This window comes from Rhinolophus sinicus, chromosome 3 (assembly GCF_057876585.1).
Source record: "Rhinolophus sinicus isolate RSI-liver-muscle chromosome 3, RSI-T2T, whole genome shotgun sequence".
NCBI classification, from domain to species: Eukaryota; Metazoa; Chordata; class Mammalia; order Chiroptera; family Rhinolophidae; genus Rhinolophus; species Rhinolophus sinicus.
In genome coordinates, this window is record NC_142503.1 from 116,591,176 (window position 1) to 116,616,807 (window position 25,632).

At 35.0% G+C, this 25,632-nt stretch overlaps 1 protein-coding gene across 2 annotated transcripts in view; it reads left to right on the forward strand.

Annotated features, from left to right (window-relative positions):
- The window catches only part of SLC25A21 (solute carrier family 25 member 21), a 449,521-nt gene that overhangs the window by 5,725 nt on the left and 418,164 nt on the right, over window positions 1-25,632 (forward strand). Inside the window, exon 2 of one of the 2 annotated variants that reach the window (XM_074328168.2) lies at window positions 25,379-25,474. The exons of the other annotated variant lie outside the window; for it this stretch is intronic. Coding sequence (XP_074184269.1) covers window positions 25,414-25,474 — 61 coding nt within the window. The 5' untranslated portion in view covers window positions 25,379-25,413. The remainder of the gene's footprint in view (window positions 1-25,378; window positions 25,475-25,632) is intronic. 2 annotated transcript variants of the gene reach the window in all.

Genomic DNA, 25,632 nt, shown 5'->3' on the forward strand with positions numbered 1-25,632 from the left:
TTACAGTGTCTGCTCATCAGCAGGGCTCCACTAGGTTTCCCTTTTATGCACATCTCTTCCTGGGAGCCAGGAACATTGTTCCACCTGAGATCCTCCTGTTCTCCCTAATGACCAGTTTGGGCTCTTCCATGTGTTTCTAAAGACTCATGGGGTTCTTATTTCTCATGTCATGTAGCAGCCTTTGAGGCCCACTTAGATGGGTATTCTTTCCAAGTTCTCATTGGGCTTTTGCACCCAACTTCAGAATCTCCTAGCATCTCTGATGAAGTCCCCTCGGGCCCCAGGGGACCCTGCTGTCACCAGAGCTTGTCAGGCTTCCTCCTGAGGGCACACCTAGGCCCTGCCCACACTGAATTCCCTTCCACAATGGCATTTCTAGGACATTCCTCCTCCTGCCTCCCAGAATCTTATATTCCTCGAAGTCTGCAAGTTCCACTGAGAATGTTTCCTAGAGCATTTCCCCTCCGTATATAATTTACATGATTACCATGCGGGCAGGACACTGATTTATTTCCCCAAATTAATAGGTGCTGTTTCCTCCGCTTCTCCCCACCCTAGTCCCCTGTATCTGGTAGGCACACACCCCACCACATCTTTAGTCACTGTCTTTATTTTGTGCATCTTAATGGAGAGGTTTTAGTCAAATTCATTAGTCAAAGTATTCTGGAAACAAATTTTGAGTTTTGCACTAGACACAGTTCAAGTACTTTGTGCAGTTTGTCTCATTAATCACCTTCAGGGGGTCAAATGAGAAAGTGAAGTGAAAGACCTTTTTGGGGAGAGAAAAACCTGGGATTCATGGATAGGCTTCTGGGAGATTTAACTCTTGAGAGTATATGTAAAATGTGCATTATACTGATGGGAGAGTCCAAAACTTAAAAGAGTAATAAAAAGGTATAGGATAGTTCTAAATCTTATATTTTAAACTCCTGAACTTATATATCTTTATTTTCATGTGATTTCTATCTTTTCTTACCCTAACTCCTAATAGTTAAAATACAGTTAAAAGAAATGCCTTAACTGGCAGCATGTACACTGGTAGTCCTCTGGATTTTAATTTGGACTAGGTAATAAAGGGCGGACGCATCGGGGGGTAATCGAGGTTAAAATTTTGATCAAGGAAAATTTTTTTTCAGAATGGGTGCAAAGGGGACACACATGTGATTTGGATAACTGGCACTTTGGAAATTCAGGATTTGGGAAACTGCAATTGTTTGATAATAAATAGCAGGTTGCAGTGAAACAGGTGAGCCTTTATGACACATCAAAGGGAGGCTGGAACCCATTACCCGGTAATTAGGGAGTAAAAAAATTCTCCTTATTTCAACCACAGAGGAGGAAGCAACTCTACTGCTCAAATTAATTATAAAATACCTTTAAGGAATGTGTTTTAATTAAAATGTAGTCTTGTCTCTCTTAAAGAAAATCTAGATCCCAAAAGTATGAATTTAAGAACCAATAAAATATGAATTGCATAACCACCTTTCAAAGGATTCCTTATTTTACTGTTTTTCACCGAGAGACATTTTAAAAGTATACGTATTGTTTGTAGGTACAGGATTCAGTTGGCATAAAACAACTTTACACAACGTTTTAGGAAAGCCTGTTAAAGCATCCCTCCTCACTTCCCTCCCCCACAGTCTTAACTACAACATCTCAGAGCAATGAGAACCTGGTGTTTTACGGACAGCACAGTAGGTGCTCAGAAATGCTTGTTGACTCTATTAATGACTACATATCAGAAGTCATAAGCACAAGCCACGGAATATTATTCTTAGGGTTCTAGTCATCAGACAACTGATACTTGCAACAATACCTCCTTTCAACACTATTTCCTTTCGTTGTAATCATTCAATAAACAAAGTGAAAAAAAATTACCTTCAGGTCTAACATGTCTGCCATCTTCTGAGAGAGGCCCATGATAATTTTTAAAATTTATGTATCATCTTTCATTCCAGTACCCCAAACTGAAAAGAGATGCACAAATCATTTTTAAACATCTTTATGATTAAAGTAGTTGGTGTCTTAAAATGGCAATGGATAAAACCAGGTTTAGGGACTTATGCAAGATTCTTCATAATTGTAGACTTTAACCGATTTTTCTTACCAATTGTCTTTTCCTCTTGCTTTTAGATTATTATGTTCATGTCAATTATTTCTGTATTTTGAGGTGATCATGATTTATGCTCATTGAAAATATTCTGTTAGGTCTTTATCTTTTGGTTGTTATCGATAGCCCTTGTATTAGTTTGCTAAAGCTGTCTGAATAATGTTCCACAAACTGAGTGGCTTAAAATCACAGGACTTTATTGTCTCATGGTTCTGGAGGTTAGAAGTTTGAAATCGAAGTGTGGGCAGACCTTGTTCCTTCTGGAGGCACTGAAGGAGAATCTGTTCCATACCTCTCCCTTAGCTTCCGGCAGTTGCCAACAATCCTTGTATTCTTTGGCTGTCATCACATGGCTTTCTCTCCCTATCTGTCTCCTCTATGTTCAAATTTCTCTCTTCTTCTAAGGACACCACTCATTGGATTAGGGCCCACTCCAATCCAGTATGACCTCATCTTAACCTGATTACATCTGCAAAGACCCTACTTCCAAATAACGTCACGTTCTCAGGCACCAGGGGTTAGGACTTGAACATATCTTTTTGGGGGGTTGAACACAATTCAACCCCAAACAGGCATTCAATTATATTTTTTTCTTCGTATTGTGTTTCTCAAATTCACATCCCAGATCTCAAGCTATGGTCCCATGTTTCTCTTCCTTTCAAAGTCAACCTTTGTGAAAAGTTTCTCATTCAGTTTCCAACCTATTAGAAGTCATATCTGTCTTTACCTCTCTGCTGAAACTGTTAACTACTGGTTTTCATTCCTAATTTTACCCAATCTGTGTGGAATTTCATATGTGTGATTATTTTTTCTCTTTAAAGTTGTCTATGCTGTTGATTTTTACCCCTTTCTTCATATCTCATCACTCTTTTACTGTCTGTCACCTTTGCTGGTTCCTCTTCTTTCTCTTTCCTCAAAAATTGGTGTTCTGCAGGGTTCTAACTTCTCTGCTCCACACCCTCTATTATCTCCCTGAACAAGCCCGTCTGCTCTCTGGCTTCAGTATTATCTATTTGCAGATAACTCCGTGATCAATATTTCCAACTCCTCTGTGCCCTGCAGACTCAAATTTCTAACTTAGACAGTAAAAATAACATGGAATCAAGAGTCATGTGGACTATAATGATTTTCAAAAATATTTTAGAGCTAAGTTTTGAAACTGATATTAGACCCTCAAATACCGTTTTCTCTTCTTGTATAGTGTTCGTGCTTATTTTGATTTCAGCCTTTCTCATTCACTCTTTTTTTATCTTAATAAGTTGCAAATGAACTTCTCTGGGTGTCTCTTTGGGTTAAGTGGAGCCTACCTAATTATCTAATCAATAATTATTAGGACAACAGGAAACTGTAAGATAAATCTTAAGTACTAACATGTATTGAATGATTACTATGGGCAAACCACCTTCCTTTGCTTAAATCATCAATATTAATTTGTAATTTCTTGGAGATGAGGAAAGTGAAGCCAGAGAACTTAAATAAATTGCTCAAGCATGGACTCAAACTCTTCTCTTTGCTATCAAAGCTTGTACTCCTACCCACTACCCCACCCTGCCTCCCAGTGTGCAGAATGAGAAGTCAGGTTGGCAGCCCCACATAAAGTATTGCCTCATGAGGCCTCTTTTCTGTCTGGTTGGGTTAAATATTATAGTTGCTTTGGGAACCTGATATTGATGAACAGTCATGGTCTGCCTTTGGTGCAAGAGGCCATTTCTTGTTTTAGCCAAATCTTTAAATACCAGCGATAGCACAACTATGAAATTGTCCTTATTCCCCAGCAGGGAGCTCTGTCAGCATTCATGGGCTACCCCTTTTTTGCCAGCGTCTACAGGCAATCGATTAGGAATGAAATGAGCCTCAATCTTCAGGTAATTGGTAACTGAATCCTTTCTATAACTAGGCAAGACACCAGAGTGATTCATTGGAGCGAGAACAGCTCTATAACAGGCTGGACAAGCCTATTTGTGCCAAAGAAGGGCATTTAAATTGCATAAAATAGGTGTCTTGAGCCTTCTCGTTGCATGAATCTGGTAGCTTCAAGTTAGATGCAAGGGTGAATTCAGTTGAATGTCTGTAAAAACTAGAATGGACTATTGTAGGAGGAAGACATAACTACTTTGGAGAAGAATAAAATATATGTTTCAGTACAATTAAATGACACCTGAAATGGAATTGTGGCCAAAAAGTTAGAGAGAGAGAGAGAGAGAGAGAGAGAGAGAGCTAATATACTAATAATTTTTGAAATGTTACCAATATTTATGGATTATTAAGTGTACCAAAATCAGAGTAATTTGAAATAAACTTCAGGTTCCTCTAATTTATTCAGGAATGAGGTTATTTTGGAGCTTCCTTCGCCAAAGGGCAGTACATTTGCTTGATATCACAATGCTCCTGTATCACAATGGGTGGTCACATCCCAATCTAAGAACTCCATTCTGTATTTGTGCGTACCTATAGATGGCGCTGTCTTTCTATAATTTTGGTGATTTGCTATTAAAAAAGGGGGGGAAGTTTTCTGCAGTTAGATGTAGACGTATGTTAACTTCTAATTAGATTCTGCCATTGTAAAACATTTGGAACAGGTGCCTTGCATAGATCATAGAAGATTATATTTTTTAAAAATATAGAGGACTGCATTTTTTGGAATGAACATTTAATTATGATTTTCCATTTAATTATGATTCTTAGTTACATATGGAAAAATACAGGTAAGAGAGACTGAAGAAACTATTTATGTTGTTATAATATTTGTTTTCTCTGCAGTGCTCTTGCTTTCAAATTTAAAGTAGAGTCCTGGATCAAAGAAAAATTGATAGGCTTAGCGTAAATGTCATAGTAATTGCTTGAAGGTCTTGGAGATTACCTTGTGAAAATGAAACTCCTGGATTCCATAATTTTGTTTCTCTAAATTCTCAATGTTAGAGTGTGTATTACACTAATAGTAAATTATAAGCTTATGTGAGCGGGATCTAGAGTGCCAAATGCATAGCTCCCTTTACCTATCTGAGGCAGCCACTCAAAATACCATTTCTTATTTTAATCAAAAGGGCTTTAACATAAGAAAGTTAGTGAGATATATGAAAAATATATTTTTCTTAAAGTTGAGTTCCAAGAAAGATTTTTTTTTAGATTAATACTTACTGACTGTATTGTGGAGTTAATGGGAAGTATCAGTCCGTGCTATTGTAAAGGAACTTTTAACCACAAGATGGCAGTATAACTTTCCCGTCTTTTAAAACATTTAAAAAATGATTACTGAATTAAATTATTTCTTTCTCTTTTAATGAGAAATCTATACAGCTATGAAATTTTAGGAAAATTATAAAGAAGATGAATATTGAAAATACTTAATGTAAGAGGTACTCAGACTTAGTGATTTTTTTCATTGAGCACTTTTAGTTGCACTAAGAAAACATTTATTTTACCTTCTTTTAAGTTGAAAGTAAGAATGTGATTACATCAAAATTGGAAGGCATATCAGCAGCTTTCTTTTACAGAGCAATATGGTCTCATGTTAGCCTGATCAGGCATCAAGAAATGATGAGACGTTGTCTGTTTCCTTCATGTTTTCATGAAGACCTGCATCGGCCTACACCTTCTGTTCTTTCGAACACACATACGCTGGAGGTTAGAAAGTCAACAGAGAAGCAAAGAACAGAAAGAAAAATAGAGACACTGGTGAATAAGCTATAAAAAAAAAAGCAGTGGTGATGCTGTCCATGTGACTGTAGCTGGATTTATGTATTCCATGGTTTAAAAATGTATCATCTGTCCATTCAATAGTGGGTATTTAAATAGCCATTATCCAGTATTATATGTATTTATAATGTTTCATCAATACTATGTAGTATTTAATGTTCCCCTCTACATGGATGCTTTTCACAATTACTTTAGTTTCTTTGACTTTTTTTGTGATTAATTTAAAAGATTACACTGGGTCTGTTTCTTGTTTTTTAAATCTTATGAAGACTGAGCCTTTTAGGTAAAGACCAAGTCTTACTTATTTTGTATCTCCAGGTCTAGCACAGTGCTTAGACTACAGTAGCAACTCAATAAATGTGTTTTTACTTAAATTGCATTTGCCACAAAGCAATACAATTCTGTTGAGACCTATTTTGCTTATGTGTCATAAATGTGGCAGAGGTAAAGAAAACACCTTCTTGTTTAGAAGTCAAGTACTTTGAACTCTTTCAAGCATCTTCTTTTGCCGATTGTGGAGGGAATGTTCCTTGTAGGAATAATAGTTTTCCCTGAAAAAACTATTTTTTGACCTTAGGTGTATCAAAATGCAAATGGTCCTATGCTAAACAATATGATTTGCTTTCTTTAATGGAAGATTGGACATGTAATCAACATAAGATGCACAGTTGTTGCTTGTGTGCAACTATACACAGAAATATTTTATATTGTAAACTCAAAAAGGAAATCTGTTACTTTCCCTGATTTATATAAGTTAGAAATGGATGACACAATTTTTTGTGGGCAAATTAAAAGTGAAAAAGAAAGAAAGACTCACAGTTTTCATGTATAGGAAAAACATATAAGGCAAACATATAAGGAAAAAATAAGAAATGCAGTTACTGAGTATGAGAAAAAAATATAGTTTCATGTCATGCCCTAAATGTGTCAGTCATGTTCCAGAAATCTGTAGTTTTAGGTTAGTTGTTTGCAATCAGGGTGCATTTTCACCTAGAGCAATGTAATGTAATTTGTGGGCAGCCACAAAAATCTTTTCTTTTTTCCCTGTACAAAGTGTGAAATACCACTAATAGGAACCCTGAACCCCAGGTGTTTAGGACCTTAAACCCAATTATAGGGTCCTGTGCCCTTCTGAGGTTAGCTTCCCTGGAGGTTTCAGAGCTGTAAGCACTGGGGGATGAGAATGAGCTGCCATTTGTGCCAACAGCCTGGTGTCTTCTCCTTGGCAATGAGATAGGAATGTGCCAGAAGCCACGAAGGACAGGGTACCAGCAGGACCGGGGTGGGGGGGCATTTGAATATGTCCTCATATTCACAGAGGACCTCCTAAATTTAAACTTTTGACATTTCTTTCAAAAAAAGCTAGACATAAAGTCATTGCAATTGTATGTTAGCAGCATTAAAATGTAGAAGTAGGCATTTACAATAAACTACATTGTAGTAACTCTGTTAGTTGGCATTGCCTTAATTTTTAGTATATTGAGACTATCAATAAATACAAGAGTCTTAGGTCTCTTTCAACCTCTGAGAGACTCTGGTCCTATGGGGCAAGGGTAAATTGGTTCTAGATGTTCTCACTCCAATTGTTCCTAGTAAATATTTGTGCAATGAATAAATGGATGGAGGATGGATTGGATGGATGGATGGATGCAGAGGAGGACCAAAGGGTAAGTATAAACCAAAGAACTATAATAAAGGAGACATCAAGGTTGGAGAAAATGGTGGTTGTGGTGGTCATTAGCATGTACAGGTTGTCAGCAAATCAACTATTTCTGCATTGGAAAATGGCTGTATTTTTTGGTTATGAATTTATGCATTCTTGCATTTGAATAAACATGAGGGAAGTCACACTTTTAATATATATTTTATTAACATTGTATAGCTAAGAAAATAACCATATATTGAATTAAAGGAAAATGTTTTAATTTTTATATTTATTAACCTGTAATGACATATTTATTTAAATATAAGAATGCATAGTATTGATTGTGAAATAAAACTTGATGTAGAATAATGTCAGATATTAAATCATGCTCTTCTTATTTCTATCAGTAGTTGATAAGCTCCCTGAGGATAAGACTCATGCTCTGTTTGGTACCCTACTATGTCTCCAGTACCTAAAACAGAACCTGTCGCAGGATAGGTTCTCAAAAAGCATTTGTTGAATGAGTAAATCGATGACTGAATGAATGTTCAGTTTATATTGGTTCTCAATTTTGAATTATAATTAATTTAAAAATGTAAAATCTTTTAATAGGATAGTAGAGCATATATATTACTTCTTAAATGATATATTCCATTTTGTTCCTAATAGCTGCAAAGGGAGCAAAAGGAAATCCAAAGGGTCCTAGTTTTCCTGCCCTGATTACTCTAGTAGGAGTCAATCTTGGAGAGACGTTAAATCCTACGTATTTAAATTCCTATTGACTCTGCAAACCTGGATGTGTTTTCCTGGATCTTGATTATGCATGGATGTAGACCTGTTTCTTTCCAATACTTAGTCTATACTTCTTGTAATCATCCGGCAAAACTATCTGTTGAGTTGTTTACTGTTTAAAGTAGGTTCATTTTCTCAAATTCAAAGGCCACTGTATTAGTTGTATTTTTTTTGTAGTCAATTTTTCTACTTGTCCCACACTCCCCCAGGAACAGCTGAGTTACTCCCACATGTGTTCCAGACACAAAGAGAAATATGTGGTCACATGATTTCTTCAGTAGGGTCATAGCAACCTAACCTTAATTTTTTCTTCTTGTCTATTAAGTTCCTACTCTGGTGTCCCAAAGAGGTATTTAACTCATCTGTGTGTGTGTGTGTGTGTGTGTGTGTGTGTGTGTGTGTGTAGGAAATATATATACATATATGTATATATACATTGATCTACCTCATTTTTTTTCTCAGATCTTTGTTTTGGAATTATATACTAGTAGTTTTCCAAGAACAGTTGCATAAATGGTAAACTTTTGACTACACTATGGGAGCTAAACAATGAAATAGGTACAACTGAGATCAACAGAGAGGTAGAAAATAGTGTATCCCATCAAGAGGTATCCATGTTGTAATAGTGAACTTTACTTTACAAAAAGAGCAGAGGTAATACAGGGAGCTGGTGTTCTGAGAGGATTCGGAGGCCTTCCCACCTGGCCTCGGATCTGACCCCTACTCACTACCGTGTTTCCCTGAAAATAAGACCTACCCGGACAATCAGCTCTAATGCATCTTTTGGAGAAAAAATTAATATAAAACCTGGTATATTATATTTATTATATTATATTATATTATATTATATTATATTATATTATATTATATTATATACCCAGTCTTATAGTAAAATAAGACCAGGTCTTATATTAATTTTTGCTCCAAAAGACACATTAGAGCTGATTGTCTGGCTAGGTCTTATTTTCAGGGAAACATGGTAGATGTGTTACCTTGGGTGGGCAATTTAACATTTCTGTGCTTCATCTGTAAAATAGAGATACACTGCAATCTACTTATAAGGTCATTGGAAGGATCATATGGGTTGATACATGTAAAGTGCTTATAATTATGCCCACCTCTTAGTGTTAGTTATTATTAATGGAGAGGGAAAACATAAAAGTATCTAGGTATATTCCAAACACTTTAAAATATCTTCAAAGATGAGTGACATATTTTATGAACATATGCTAACTATAATTCTGTCTTACAATTTACAATGGCAACTGTAATTTTTTGTTTACCTTCTAGATACCTAATCTTATTTTTATTTATTTCTAATTTGGGATGATAGAGTTTTGTTGCTCTCAAAACTGGATACCATTTTAGCTTTCACCAGATGAAATGGTTTTTCCATTCCCAAAATGGAGTTATTGGGTTGGTTCTAGAAATTTCCTTTCCAATATTCCACAGAGGCCAGTAGGAGTGATTCTCAATTTATATCCCTGTGGTCACCCTATCAGATAACTTGGGTCACTCCCTTCTCCCAAGACCCACTTTTTTAAAAGAGAAAGGCATTTATATATTTGTAGGTATTCTATTTATCATTCATAATAACTTTGGGGATTTAAAATTGCAGAATATTATTTGGAGTAAATTTTATTAAGCATTATTAATCAAGACAAGTAATAAAGACCTTGTCCTTAATGGAGTTATTTCCATATCCCACCCCAGCAATAAAGAGACCATGTGATTGACAACTGATGATTTATAGATTGACTAGGGTCTTTTCCCAGGATTTGAAGGCAAAATTATTAGCCAAGTTTGTAATTAATCATCTCCTTTTCTCATTAGTTTTCAGTATTTTTTCCCAACTCCTCAATCCCAAGGTTCAGTGCTCTCACTCAGGGACTGTCTAGGGCTTCCCACTATGGCACCCCATACCATAGTGACTCGTGCCGATGCTGTCTAATCTGACTTTTTAAAACTCTGATTTTATTCTAGGAAAATTTTAGGCTAGTAGCTAAGTTGATAAATTTAATTAATTGTACTTTATTCCATGTGATAGACTCCATACAGTGCCTTTCCCCCAGAAAAAGTTTAAATTACGATAGGCCAATCAGGAAAAGGGATTTGAGCTACCTACAAAATAAAAAGATCCTATCTGCTTCATTGTCCCAAATGTTGGAGAAAGCACAACAGATATCTTTCATGGAACCCGAAGTATCTGATCCTTGCTGCTAGTGGTTATAGAACTATCAGTCAATGCCTTCTCCTCTTTTCCTACTGGTTTCTCCTAAACGAACAACACACACACACACACACACACACACACACACACACACACACACACACACGCACACACACGCACACGAGTAAATCATCATAAACATCAAAATTCTTTCTAGCTGGGCTTTAAGCAGCTGTCCTGTTATTTACATGCTGACATTATGTTACTGTGTATGCAATCTGATTTTCAGAAATATTTTTTGAATTAGTTCTCCCTAATGTCCATGAATTTATTCAGAAAACATTTCTTAAGTGTCTTGTATATACCAGGCCGTGTGATAACAGGTACGTGTGGCTGATCTGATTTTAACCGTGAGGAATGTATAGCATAGAAAGGGTGGTAACAGTTAACTGAGTCTGTTTGCCAGAAGGCGGGTGCTTAGTTCAACAAGTTTCACTAAAATTCGATATTTTGCTTTTGCAAGCTGGTTAGAAACATTGCATTAAAATACTGCCAAATATTGTCCCTTTTCGTTCAAACTTTTTTAACTTGAAAAAGGAATTTCAGTGTGTAAAACTGCATTATGAGGCCACCTGTAAACTTAAAACAGTCAAACTGTTTTTTCAGCTGCCTGCATCTCTGTTTCTCAGCTGACTAATACTGACAGATAAAGATGGCTTTCCCCTGAGAAGGATTGTTTTGTTTGTGGTTGTTCTGTCACTACCAGGAGGGACAGCTCCCCTGATCTGTAGGGAATGCAGAGATGCAGTTTATGGACAAAATTGTATGCTGACTAGCAACTAAAAAATAATAGTCAAATAATGATTTCATTGTTCCTTCCCGTGTCCATGACAACGGAGAGGTATGCAGCTAGACCAGAAAACTGCCCGGGACTGATCTTTGCCTCAGCTACTACTATTTTGAGAAAGTTGGCAATTGATTCCAACAATCAGACAAAGGAGAAAAATAGGCATTTCTAATATCTTGCTAATTTTTGTGTTTTTGGATCCCTGTTTGTAAATCTTCTGTTCACTAGCACTCTGTCTTGCCCCTTAAAAAAAAAAAAATCTGGTTTATGGCATAGTTCTGGTGATGGTCAGTGGTGAAGAGTTCCCTCTCGGGCGTTGGACAGAGCTGTCTTTGAGTTCTCTCTCAGCCGTTGAACAGCAGCAGTGGGACCTTGGGAGAGTTTCATAATCTTTCTAATTTTTTATGTCCTTATTCACAAGGTAGAAATTCGTAACAGACAGAATCCTTTTTTCCTCAAAAGGTGTTAAATGTGTGTGTTAAATGTGATAATGCACATAACGTGCTTAGTCTGCTGCTTGGTTCAAGTATGTACCCCATAAATTGGCAGTTTGTTGCGGTTATTTGTAATCTTCCCTACAAGACCGTAATCATCCAAAGCAGCGGTTCGCAGCCTTGGCTGTACCTTAGAATCACCTGAGTAACTTTGAAAGATGCTGAGGCCAGGGCCACACCCCAGATCAACTAAATCAGAATCTTTGGGGGTTGGGCCCAGGACTTAGCTTTTTAAAAATTTCTCCAGCTGTTTCCAGTGTACAGCCAAGGTTGAGAAATACTGTCCCCTACGATGGGGTCCCTATTATATTAAAGCAATCAGACAAAAAAGTGTGGACAACTTGCTAACATAGATGTTTTGAAAAATAAAAGTCAGTATGATCTAGAAAAAATGAAAAAGTGGCACATAGTACCTTGCATATTTTGTTACAGGTATTTTGAGTAACTGAATAGGGGAAAGCCAAATTTAGTGATTTTTTTTTAAGGGATCACTTACTATCAACATCATAGAGCAAATCTACTAAGAAAGAAATGGAAAATTATAAAATATTTAAAAACCCAAAGTTTGAATATGAGGAAGTTATACAAATGGAAACTATACTAAAGCAAAATTGTTTTTATATTTTAATGTTTTTTTAAATGAGTGAATTGAGAGAAATAATAAAGATAAATCTGTGCTAATTTAGCACAAAGATCAGTATAAATTCAAACACATCCTACTTAGATTGTGTCTGCATTTGTTTAAATTTGGGGGAAAACCACTGGCAACTCAAGAATGAATGCTTTTGTATTGCTTAAGCTGAATCAGCATCTTTAGCCATTTATTATAGTATTAAACCTTTTGGAATGGGAAGACAAAGGTCTAGGATAAACTCAGTTATATTAACTACATAAGAAAGCTTGAATTTCTTTCTGGTAATCCAAAAAACATTAATTATTAAGTTTTAAAAAATGGTATCACAAGACTTAAGTTTTCCGAAGGGATTTCTTAGCCCCCAGTTTTTTTATTTCCAAAGTTAATTTCTCTATATTTGAACATATCACATGATTTTGGTAAGCAAGTTATTTGAATTTTAAGCTTCTTCAAAAGAAATTTAAAAAAAAATTTTTTTTTAACTTTTATTTACTTTAAGTGTGTTTTTCCAGGACCCATCAGCTCCAAGACAAATAGTTGTTTCAATCTAGTTGTGGAGGATGCAGCTCACACTGGCCCATGTGGGGATGGAACTGGCAACCTTGTTAAGAGCACCGCGCTCTAACCAACTGAGCTAACTGTCCGCCCCAAAAGAAATTTTTGAATAAATACTTGATCTCGCATTCAATAGCTATTTCTTTGTGTGTACAATTTTAACCTATATATATTGTTGATAATCATCATAATAATTATACTTATGTACTACTGTGAGTTTTCCAGATACTTTTGTGTGCATGTGTGTGTGTGTGTGTGTATGTATACACACACACACACACACACACATAGCCTCATTCATTTCTTACAAAACCTAAGTGAAGGTGGAGGTCAAGAACTAGGCTCATTTTATAGGTGGGAAAACTAAGGCAGTTTATTAGTAGGCAGTTTCAACTCAACTTTTTGGTTTTTAGTCAGATGTTCCTTTCATTAACTCATAATGTATTTACCAAGCATTCCCAAGCTGCAGGTCTAGGCAGTGGGGATCCAAGATGAGTAGGACACACTTCTTGCCTTTAAGTAGTTCTATACACAGCGCTGTGAATGCATTGTAAAGTTCTTACCCGGTATCTACCAAGGCAGAATACATGACCTGAAATGGTCATGGCCAAAGCTATCAACTCTTACGAGACATGGGCAGAAAGAAGGGAAGAACTGAGGTAGTTCAGAAACCCATAACTACCACCTCCTACAGTTATATTTTGAGATAGCCTTCTAGCTGCAGGATCAGTCTGGATGCTGATACCCTTTCAGCTGGATGTTTTTGTTTTTTTTTTGGTGATTTCTGTCACATAAGGGAATGCTGTGGTGTTTTTCTAAGAATGTATTATTTATTGATGCCTTAATTTGTTTTTCACCAGCTTTTCAACTACTAATGTTCCTTTACTTTTGGAAACTGTTTTGAAGATTATGCATTTTGGTTTTATTTTTAATGCTAATTCATCTCACATATTAACTGGGTTTTGAAGTAATTCTTTTGCTGAATTAAAATACTCTCACTAGACACAAATGAAATTTTACAGTAAGGTGTACAGTTTAAGTATAAGTAAACTCTTTAAAATACATCATATTTTTGCTGATTGTAAAGTCTTTGAGTGTAGTTTTTTTATCTTAACTGTCTTTTGTAATTAGCCATATTCATTTTATTTTAAAGCATAAGGAAGGATTCAATTAAATGGATAGAAATATTTTAGTTCTAGTTGAGGATTCATAGATGCCCTAAAGGAAGGAAAGTTCAGAAAGAATATTATTAGTTTTTCAGTTACCGAGTGGAAGCATTTTATGTCTTGAAAATTTTCTTTGAGTGTTTTGCAATTAAAAATATATGAAAAGATAAAGGACTAGGGTATAATGTTGAAAAGTTAAAATGTAAGCATTGTTAAGCAGCAAATAAATGAAACATATCTCTTACTCTTGTATGAAACTATTTTAACTTAATGTCAATAAAGTTTAAATTAGTTCAGACTTTTCTTATTAGAATAAATGTTTCCTTTTAAAATGCATGATAATCATAATCAAGACAAAATTTGTCCTGTTATTTATTTTCAAAATGATTGTACATGTTTAGCAGACTTTTGATTTAAATCCCCAGTGATATATTGGAGACAGATGTTTAGATGACCTCATGTTTAAAGTAATGTTATATTTGGACACAAGATTAAATTTTCCTTAAAATCTTTCCTTATAAGTTAAACTGTGTGGTAGTATACAAAAACTAATCAATGATTTGCAGTGGATTAATGCAATTCCTGTATTTTAAATAAAATTTTCTATCTTTTATGGAATTCCACATAGTACAAAAGAGCTGATTATGAAACAGCTGTTTACAAATGAAAATATTGTTTTTGGCTGGCCAGCTAAATGAGAAACAGATTTGAAAAGTTCCATGAATTTGAATGCAAATTTACCATATCATTTATACCGAACCAAAGAACATTGGTAAAAGACTGCAACATGGTTTACCAAAAAAATTCAGTTGAAGACTGTTCATACTACATAATATAAACATTTAAAATAGTTTTTTCTTTTTCAAAAATGAATTTTTTTCCTGACAAAAATCAACACAACTATAATATGTGGTTAGTATTTTGTGAAGGCTTTAAGGAGCTCATAAACAATATTTAATTTTAATGAAGAGAAATTAGCAGATAGAGCTATTAGAAATGTATAGGCAATTAAGTAGAGTGAAATAGATAAAAGATAAGATATTCTCTAAAGATATAGATATTCTCTAAAGACAATTAATATACATGACAAATGTGTGCAAGGCAGAACGAGTATATAGGTACTAGTATATTGTTATTTTCAGCAGCAGCTAGAATGTTATACTGGAAATCACATTGCTGTGGAAATTACAACTTAAAAAACCTGGTGCAATGAAAACCTTCACATTTTCTATGAAATTTTAAAGTTACAAAATTTTAAATTTTGAAAATTAGTTTACGTAAAAATAAATGACTTAAAAACCTATCTTATGAATTTTGAATATGACTCTTTTGAATGCCAAAGTACATAATTTACTTAATGTAGTTTATGAGTTAAAACTTCTAGAACAATTGTTTCTTTCTTTTTTCTTTATCTCTTCTACTGTCTTTCTCCTTGTCTCAGTTTCCTGAAAGTGTGATCATGTTTCCTTAGTAGCTTTTGAAAAATCACCTGGGGAATAAATGCCTTTAGGGGGATAGGGTATTACGTCTGGTTCTGTTGTCACTAACAAAGTGACTGTTAACTCCCTAAATGGTTGATAATCACTCCAGAGAGAAGCAAATGGAATCTGTGCAAAGTATTTTAAGAAACAAATTTTGGGGCAAAATGAAGACAAAAGGAATTCAAGCAACATAAGTAAAAGCACTTCAGATTGGAATACTATTTTATTGACATTGATGGATTTGTCTTTAATGGATGGTTCACCATTAGTATACTTGAAGTGTTCTCCACATATTCTATTGTCAGTAGTCAATGTAATACCTGTAAAATTAATTCACTGACATACAAACAGGCTAAATGGTAGTAGACAATACATTTTAAAGAAGGGTTGATGCCTTTTGGCTCCTTTAATGATGTATCCTTTACTTTTGAGAATATCACAGGTAATACTTTCTCGATAAGGCAGCATACATCATCGTGATAGCATATATCACATCATCCCGATCTTTTGGCTTTACTCATGATCCTATAATGCAATGTTGTGTTAAAATCAGGCAGCTGGCACAGAGGAGGATGCATTTAAAAGCCACTAAAGGAGGTTTTCTTATTATATTTTAGCCTAATATATTCACATACTTGACATAAACATTAAGAAACTTTTAAAGAAGATCAGCTTATGTCTATACTTCTAACAAGGAACTAAAATTGGGATTCTTGCATATGGGCAAAGTTAAATTTTGGAAAGAAATGTAATTAACAGAAGTGAATAAATAATACTTATACATAAATATAACAGTATAATATTAGTATTTAAAAATCATTGCCATACCGATTTTACCAAATGTGTAATTTCATGTATCCACCATTACATAATCATACAGAATAGTTTCACTACCCTAAAAATCCTTTCTGTTTTGCTATTCATCTTCCCTCCCACAACCTCTGACAACCATGACCTTTTTATTGTCTATATAGGTTTTCCTTTACCACAATCATACAGTATGTAGCCCTTCAGACTTGCTTCTTTCACTAAACAATATGTGTTTAAGATTCCCCATATCTGTTCATGGCTGAATAACGTTCCATTGTATGGGACACACCACAATTTGTTTATTAATGTACCTGTTGAAGGATATCTTGGTTGCTTTCAAGTTTTGACAATTATGAATAAAGCTGCTATAAACATTTGTGTGCAGATTTTTGTGTCGATATATGTTTTTAACTCATTTGGATAAACCAAGAGTGTGATTGCTGCATTGTTGAAATATGTTTAAATGACTTCATTGTAACAATGTCTCTGGTATATAGGAATATCAACATCTTTAGTTAATAGTAGGAAAGGCAAAAATTTGTTTCCTGGATTCATACAGTTGAATTCTGGTAAATAAATACTCACTTTCTGTTTCTTCCTACATAGACTGCATAGGCATAAAAAGCTATTCAAATTCATGCTTTCCCACTGTTTATTTTTTATGAGATTTCAAGGTGAGATAAACTTATAATTTTTTAAGACCATTACAATTAATAGTTGAGGATAGGTCATGTTAAAAAAGCAGAGAACATAGCACACAGTAAGACTACTAGAGTATAGTCAGGAGATATGGGTGGCTCCCTAGGTTACTGAAGGTCTGTTTTTAAGTTAGTTAAAATAGAATTTAGTTCTGTGCTAGGTGTCATTGAAAAGCTTTCATTAGATGTACATCCTTCTAGCCCCTCTTGAACAACCAAGGAATTTTTAAAGCTAAGAGAGCTACCATTAATACAGATATTCAAGATGGATTTAGTCACTGAACTATCACAACTATATAAATGATAATAATAATAGTTAATTATCACAATGCCTAACATTTATTGAGCACTTACTATGTGCCAGGTACTATTCTAAATATTACAGCAAAACTAGGTTTTGTGGAATCTGTTAACAACTTCATTTTACACATAAGGAAAATGAGGAAGAGAGAAATTAAGTAACTCTTGCTCATGTTGTGAGTGGCAGCAATGGAATTCAAACCCTGATAGTCTGGCTCTACCCTCCCTCAAAAATCACAAAACTCGACAATTTTGCCAGTTAAACTAAATTATTAAATTGCGTACAAAAAGAGTCAAGTGCACTGTTTGAGTCAATGAAGAGGGTGCCATAGAATTCAAACTTAGAGAAGATTTGCACCTGGGGTGGAGGAGATCCAATAAAAATGATGTTAAATAAATTTGCCAAGGAACAAAAGGGCAGGAATTATGGAAGAGACATAGAATATTAAACCTGATTAGTGTGAATTGTATTATTTTACACTTGCTGATATGTTGCTTATGAAAAAACATAAGTGATTTTTATTTCACTGTGGACAGAATAATACGTTCACCACAGTGGCCAGTGCAGGCAATGCTGTACATCTATGAGGCCCTCTCTATATGGCTGCTGGCTGACAGCTGTGTTGGTTAGTCCCAAACACTCAAACATAAAACTTGTTGAGTATGCATCAATGACCTTGGACTAGTAGTACACCAGAATGTTCACAAAGGGACCTCATAAGATGAAATGTCACCACAACAACGTGTGTCTGACTCAATGACATGCCCTAGTGTTACATTAAACAGATTCCTTTTTGTTGCTTTATTCGTAGAAACCGACAGATTCTGAGCTTAGTCTGTATGACTCTCTGTTGAGGAGGGGGGTCTTTAACTTTTTTATGTTTCAAAAAATTTTACGTGTAAAATTGCACATAAAAAATACTGTACACAAATTTTAAGTATAGAGCTTGGTGAGTTATTCAAAGTGTGCAAAGTTGTGTAGCTGTTACCCCAGTCAAGAAATAGAATATTGCCAGCAACCCAGAGGTCCCCCTTGTTCCTCCCTCTAATCATTACCTGCTCCCCCTACCCCCCCCCCCCAACGTTTGGGCATTTAACTTTGGCTTTTTCTTTTTAGTGGCCACATCTCCTCAAACTCTTTTTTTCAATGAGGTGTATTTTGCTTGCCCATTAGGAGACCCCTTTTACAATCTGGCCAAAGCCATCATCTCCTTTTCTATGTTTACTTTCTTCATCTGTAACAATTCACATCCACATTGTATTGTTGCCTCGTCTAATCAAGGAAGGGAATGTCTCAAGAGTATGTGCTCCATAAACTACTGATTTTTCTGAAGCACTCACTGTCAGTGGTTTAATGAGAAACCACTAAATCTTCTTTGGCTCTAAGTCTCTCTCAGAGCTGTCAGCCAGCCGCCATGCCACGCACACAAGTTTTTGTAAATTTTAAAACATCATTTCCTTTCATTTTTGCTTAGGTCAGAGTTCCTGTCATATTCATAGTTGTAGTACCACACTTCATTATTTTTCTTTAGATTTAAATTTTAAGCATCGTATTACATATATGTGTTATAAGTAGAAAAGTAAAAAATAATCAGAGGATAGGTTCCCATGTTTATGCAGAGCAAACCTGTCTTGCCATTATCTCAAGGATAATGACCTCTGTCATGACCTCTCTGGACTCACAGCGGCTGTTGCTTTCTGTTCGTGGGGACAATCTATTATAAAACGAATCTAGGCTACCTTAATAGCAAGACTCAGCTTTTTATTTTTTGTCATTCTTATAGGATACTATGGATATTGAGCTCTTCTTTAGAAAAAAGTCTTTTACAAGTTTTTGATAATGTTAAAAATACTGATCTCGAAAAACTTATTAAAATAATTCTCAAAGGTATTTGGAGACTTTAATGAAGGCAATAAATAAATATATATTTCTTAATTATATTTATGAGAACTTTGAAACCCTATAATACAATTAGAAAAGACTACCTATTTTGAGAGCTGTAGGAACACTGTGGATTGTCCACCTTCTGGGTGGACTGTTTTGAGCACTCTTATTTAAAATGTATTTAATACAGTGTTCTATCTCAATGACAAAATATGGGAACTGGGGAAATGCAGCTTTTTTTATTTTTAACTTCAGGATCAATTCTTTTATTATCTTGAGGGCTCATTATAATTTCTGAAAAGTGCAGGATGGTTGCTGGTGTACAATATGCTTCATAGTCACTCAGGAATTATCCTGAAAGGAACACTGGGTAAGTCTAGGTCATTGCTGAATAGAGAGTGTCATGTTTTCCATTTCCTCATCTCAACTGTGTTCTAACCCAGACAGATGGAACTGCACAAGATAACTTGCAAATAGAAAGTTCAGGACAATAGCACCTCCAAACTGGATGCTGACCTGCCACTGTGCATAATAAAGGACCAGTTGTTAGGTTTCTCTAGGTTGTCAATCCAAGAAAGAGATATTTATGGGACTGTGGAGTGTAGCTCTCATTATATGAGTGTTATTAAGTCAGAGGAGAAGCCAGGAATTTCTTTAAATAGAAGCAGTGGTTGTAGCAGTGGTTCTCTAGATCTCATCCTTTTAGACCAGCACTTTCCACTAGATCTTTCTGCATTGATGGAAATGTTCTATATTTGTGTTGTCCAATATAGTATCTATTAGCCACGTGTAACTATTAATCCACGTGGCCAGTAGGATTAAGGACATTAATTTTTAATTTTATTTAATTACAATTAATTTAAATAGTCACACGTGGCTAGTAGCTACTGTATTGGAAAGCACCATTTAAATTACGCATTTGTGCAAACCAAGAAATAATGTATAAATGTAGAATAATGGACCATATTATAGATTTACTTTGGAGTGGGGGGATTCTTTTGTACTAACACATCAGAATAACATAATTCAATCTAACTCATGTTTTACTTTATAAGATAAAATTCTTGCTAAACAATATAATTAGAGGGGTTTAAAACAACAATATTTATTGTGTCAGTTCTGGAGTCTAGAAGTCAAAAATCAATGTGTCAACAGGGTTGCTTCCTTCTGGAGGTACTGAGGGAGAATCTATTTTATATATCTCTCCCAGATTCTGGTGGTTGCTGGTAATGCTAGGCATTTTTTTCCCCTTAAACATCATAGTTTTAACCATTGCAGTGTGGGCATTTCTTAAAGATGAATGCCTGTTGACCTGAAAGTAAGGAGATACAGACTCACTGAGAGAGAGCGAGAGCGAGCGAGAGAGAGAGAAAGAGAGAGAGAGAGAGAGAGAGAGAACCCAAATAAAATCAGAAATGAAAGAGAAGTGACAACTCACACACCAGAAATACAAAGGATTATAAGAAAATACTACAAACAACTATATGCCAACAAATTAGACAATTTGAAAGAAATGGATTAATGCCTAGAAACATACAATCTTCCAAGACTGAGTCAAGAAGAAACAGAAAATCTGAACAGAATAATCACTAATGAAATCGAAACAGTAATCAAAAAACTCCCAACAAAGAAAAGTCCTGGACTGGATGGCTTCACAGGTGAATTTTACCAAACATTCAAAAAAGAATTAATACCTATCCTTCTCAAAGTATTCCAAAAAAAATGCAAGAGGAGGGAAAGCTCCTACACTCATTTTGCAAGGCCACCTTTACCCTGATTCCAAAACTAGACAAAGACATTACAATAAAAGAAAATTGTAAGCAAATATCCCTGGTGAACATAGTTGCAAAAATCTTCAACAAAATGTTAGCAAACTGAATTCAGCAGTACATTAAAAAGATCATACACCATGATCAAATAAGATTTATTCCTGGGATGCAAGTTTGGTTCAATATTGTAAATCAATTAATGTGATACACCACATAAACAAAATTAAAATTAAAATCATATGATCATATCAATAGATACAGAAAAAAAGTCTGACAAATTCCAGCATCCATTTATGATAAAAATTCTCAGCAAAGTGGGAATGGAGGGAACATACCTCATCATAATAAAGGCCATATGTGACAAATCCATGGCTAACATTATACTCAACTGGGAAAAGCTAAAAGCATTCTTCATATGAACAGGAACAAGACAAGGTTGTCCACTTCCACAACTTTTATTCAACATACTATTGGAAGTCCTAGCCACAGTAATCTGACAAGAAAAAGAAATAAAAGGCATCCAAATTGGAAAGGAAGAAGTAAAACTATCATTATTTGCAGATGACATGATGCTATATAGAGAGAATCCCAAAGATTCCACCAAAATAAAAACTGTTAGAACTGGTAAATGAATTCAGTAAAGTAACAGGATACAATTAACATTCAGAAATCAGTTTCATTTTTATACACCAGTAAAGAACTATCAGAAAGAGAAATTGAGAAAACAAACCCATTTACAATTGCATAAAATAATAAAATACCTAGAAATAAATTTAACCGAGGTAAAACACCTGTACTCAGAAAATTATAAGACACTGAAGAAAGAAATTGAAGAAGATAAAAATAAATGGAAGCATATACCATGCTCATGGATAGGAAGTACTAACATTGTCAAAATGTCCGTATTACCCAAAGCACTCTATAGATTCAATACAATCTCTATCAAAATACCAATAGCATTTTCACAGAACTAGAATAAAGAATCCTAAAATTTATATGGAATCAGAAAAGACCCCAGATAGCCACAACAATCTTGATAAAGAAGAACAAAGTTGGAGGTATTATGCTACCTAATATTAAACTGTATTACAAGGCTATAGTAATCAAAGCAGCATGGTACTGGAAGAAAAACAGGAGACACACAGATTGATGGAACAGAATAGAGAGCCCAGAAATAAACTCACACCTATACGGTTAATTAATCTGTGGCAGATGAGTCAAGAATATACAATGAGGTAAAGATTGTCTATTCAATAATTGGTGTTGGGAAAAGTAGGCAGATGCATGCAAAAAATGAAACTAGACCACTTTTTTACACCATATACAAGAATAAACTCAAAGTGAATTAAAGACTTAAATGCAATAACTGAAATCATAAAACTCTTAGAGGAAAATATAGGCAGTAAACTCCGTGATATGGATATATATATATATATATATATATATATATATATATATATATATGCCCTTGGGCAAGGGAAACAAACAAACCAAAAAAAAAAAAAATGGGACTACATCAAACTAAAAGGATTTTGCGCAGTATAGGAAACCATCAACAAAACAAAAAGACAATCTACTGAATGGCAGAAGATATCACCAATGATGCATCCAACAAGGGGTTAATATCCAACATTTGTAAAGAACTCATACAACTTAACACACACGCACACACACACACACACACACACACACACACTTGAATTAAAAAATGGGCAGAGGACCTGAATAGACATTTTTCCAAAGAGGGCACAAAGATGGCCAATAGACACATGAATAGATTCTCAACATCACTAATCATCAGAGAGATGCAAATTAAAACCACAATGAGATATCACTTCGCACCTGACAGAAGAGCCATATCAATAAATCAACAAACAAGTGTTGGAGACAATGTGGAGAAAAGGGAACGCTGGTGCGCTGTTGGTGGGATTGCAAATTGGTGCATCCACTATGCAAAATACTATGGAGGTTCCTCTAAATAAATAAATAGATAGATGATAGGTAGGTAGGTAGGTAGATAGATAGATAGATAGATAGATAGATAGATAGATAGATAGATAGATAGATAAGATAGAACTGCCTTATGACCTAGAAATCCACTTCTGGGTATTTATCTGAAGAAATCCAAAACACTAATTTGAGAAGATATATGCATCCCCATGTTCATTGCAGCATTATTTACAATAGCCAAGATATGGAAGAAACCTAAGTGTCCATCAGTAGGCAATTGAATAAAGAAGAAGTGGTATATAGGTATATATACAATGGAATATTACTCAGTCATAAAAAGAAGGAAATCTTACCATTTGTGACAACATTCATGGACCCAGAGGATATCATGCTAAGTGAAATAAGTCAGACAAAGGCAAATACCATATGATTTCACTTATATGTGGAATCTAAACAACAAAATAAGTGAACAGAAAAACCAGAAATAGACTCATAGATACAAGGAACAAACTGATGGTTGCCAGATGGGAGGGGTTGAGGGGCTGGGTGAAAAAGGTGAAAGGATTAAGAAGTACAAATTGGTGGTTACAAAATAGTCATGGGGATGTAGAGCACAGCACAGGGAATATAGTGTAATCTTGTAATAACTATGTACGTATAGTACCAGGTGGGTACTAGACTTATAGGGGAGGGGGAAATCACTTCATAAATTTCATAAATGTCTAATCACCATACTATACACCTGAAACTAATATAGTATTGAATGCCAACTGTAATAGAAAAATAAAAATTTTAAAAAAAAGTTTAAGTCAAAAAAATCTGTTTGGGCCAAATGGTAGGTATTCATGTAAGGTATCCATAGAATTATCTCTAGAGAAGCAAGTGATGAGCAGAAATTGCTGGTGTTTGGAGTGAGATATTTCTGGATTATATTCCTGGTTCTGCCACTCATAGCTGTGTGACCTCAGGCAAATTTCCTAAGCCCCTTGAGTTTTAGTTTCTTCATTTGTAAAATGAGGGTAAAAATACTCACTTTTCAGGGTTAATAGGATAATGTTTGTAACAAGCTTGGGACTTGGTTGGTATCCAGTAAAAGGTGCATATTATTATTATTATTATTATTATTATTATTATTACAGCCTAACCTAGAGCTGTATTATTATAACAAATTCTACCTCTAGCACTTTCTTGTTTTTCTTTTTTGTTTTACTTTAGTGGAATCCGGTATTCTCAAAACCAGGCTAGGCAAGCAATATCCCTTTAATATTAGTATTGTAGAACCATGTGTTTCAGTAGTTTCTAGTAAACCCTGGCTGTTTTCTTTCAAATCAAATCCAGTTCCATGGTCCTCTTCCCAAACACAGGCCTGTAGCGAAAATACAATTCATTAATTTCCAGAAAACCTCTTTCTGGGAACACTGTTAAAGAAATTTTTTTTAAAAAAGCCACTGATTTTTAGAATTTTCTTTATAAGGGAGAACTAAAATGTCCTTGTAAGCTCCTTGAGGGTAGGGAGGTGATAAACAAATCCTAAATGTCCCTTAGTGTCCTATATCTAGCAGTCACTTTGTAAAAACTTATTAAATTGGACTAGACTGTCATGTTCATGTACACTTTTTGCTGCAATTGAACTATACAGGGTAAGTTTGTGGAAATGAAGGTGGTGATAAATTACCTCTTATTTTTATATTGCATTGCGTGTATTGTATAATTTTGCCAAAAATATAAAATTATACACATGTACATCCTTTCTCGCTACAAAATCCTTTCAATGTCTCAGTAACTCGTCATGTGAACTGTACAGTTACATTGGTCATGTGGCATCATGACCAATGAGTCATGGATGAATACTATATGTATCATTAAATAAATTTCACAAATGCGTTTCCTCCCTTAATTTAGGTATATAATAATAAGGGCATTGGTATCGATCAAATTCCATTTCAGTGGCTCTGGTAAAGCACCAGTGCTGTCAGACCTTGCCTGCTGATTTTGTAATGATGTCTTGTTGATGCAGTATTAGTGAACTGCCACTTCTGTGATAGCACAACTAATGCTTATTCCAGTCCTTATTAATGACAAAGCTATTCAACGTCTGATTGTAACATACACACAGCACGTGTGCAGGGAGAAGAGCCATCAGCTGGGCCACAGTGCAGCAAGGCCCTGGCTTACGATTAAAATGAAAACGTAGACCGTGTTTTTAACCTAAGTTGTGTGTAGGATAAAAAGAGATGTGATGAAACACTTTGGGACCACTTCCTTATATATTACCCAAATTTTTGAAAATTCTGATATCATTCATCGGACTATAGGTCGAAAAACATAATTGCTCCTAACTTATGTGAGCAAAGATTATTTCTTTTGAATTGTTAGGTTCTTTGAGTTCCTTCTGACACTTTCTCAACACAATGAGATCCTGCCACAGGATTTGGACAGCTATCAAAGTAACTGGAATACCGTATATCCCAGGTGAGACCTTCTGACTGTGCTAGACCATAAGCACATAATGGATGTTTAATGGGTCCGTAGACTTGGAGTCTTTTGAAACACAAAGGAAAGGGATTTCCAAACACTAGAATTCTCCACTGAAGACTGTCTGCTCCTAGTCATCCTCATTCAAATAGAAC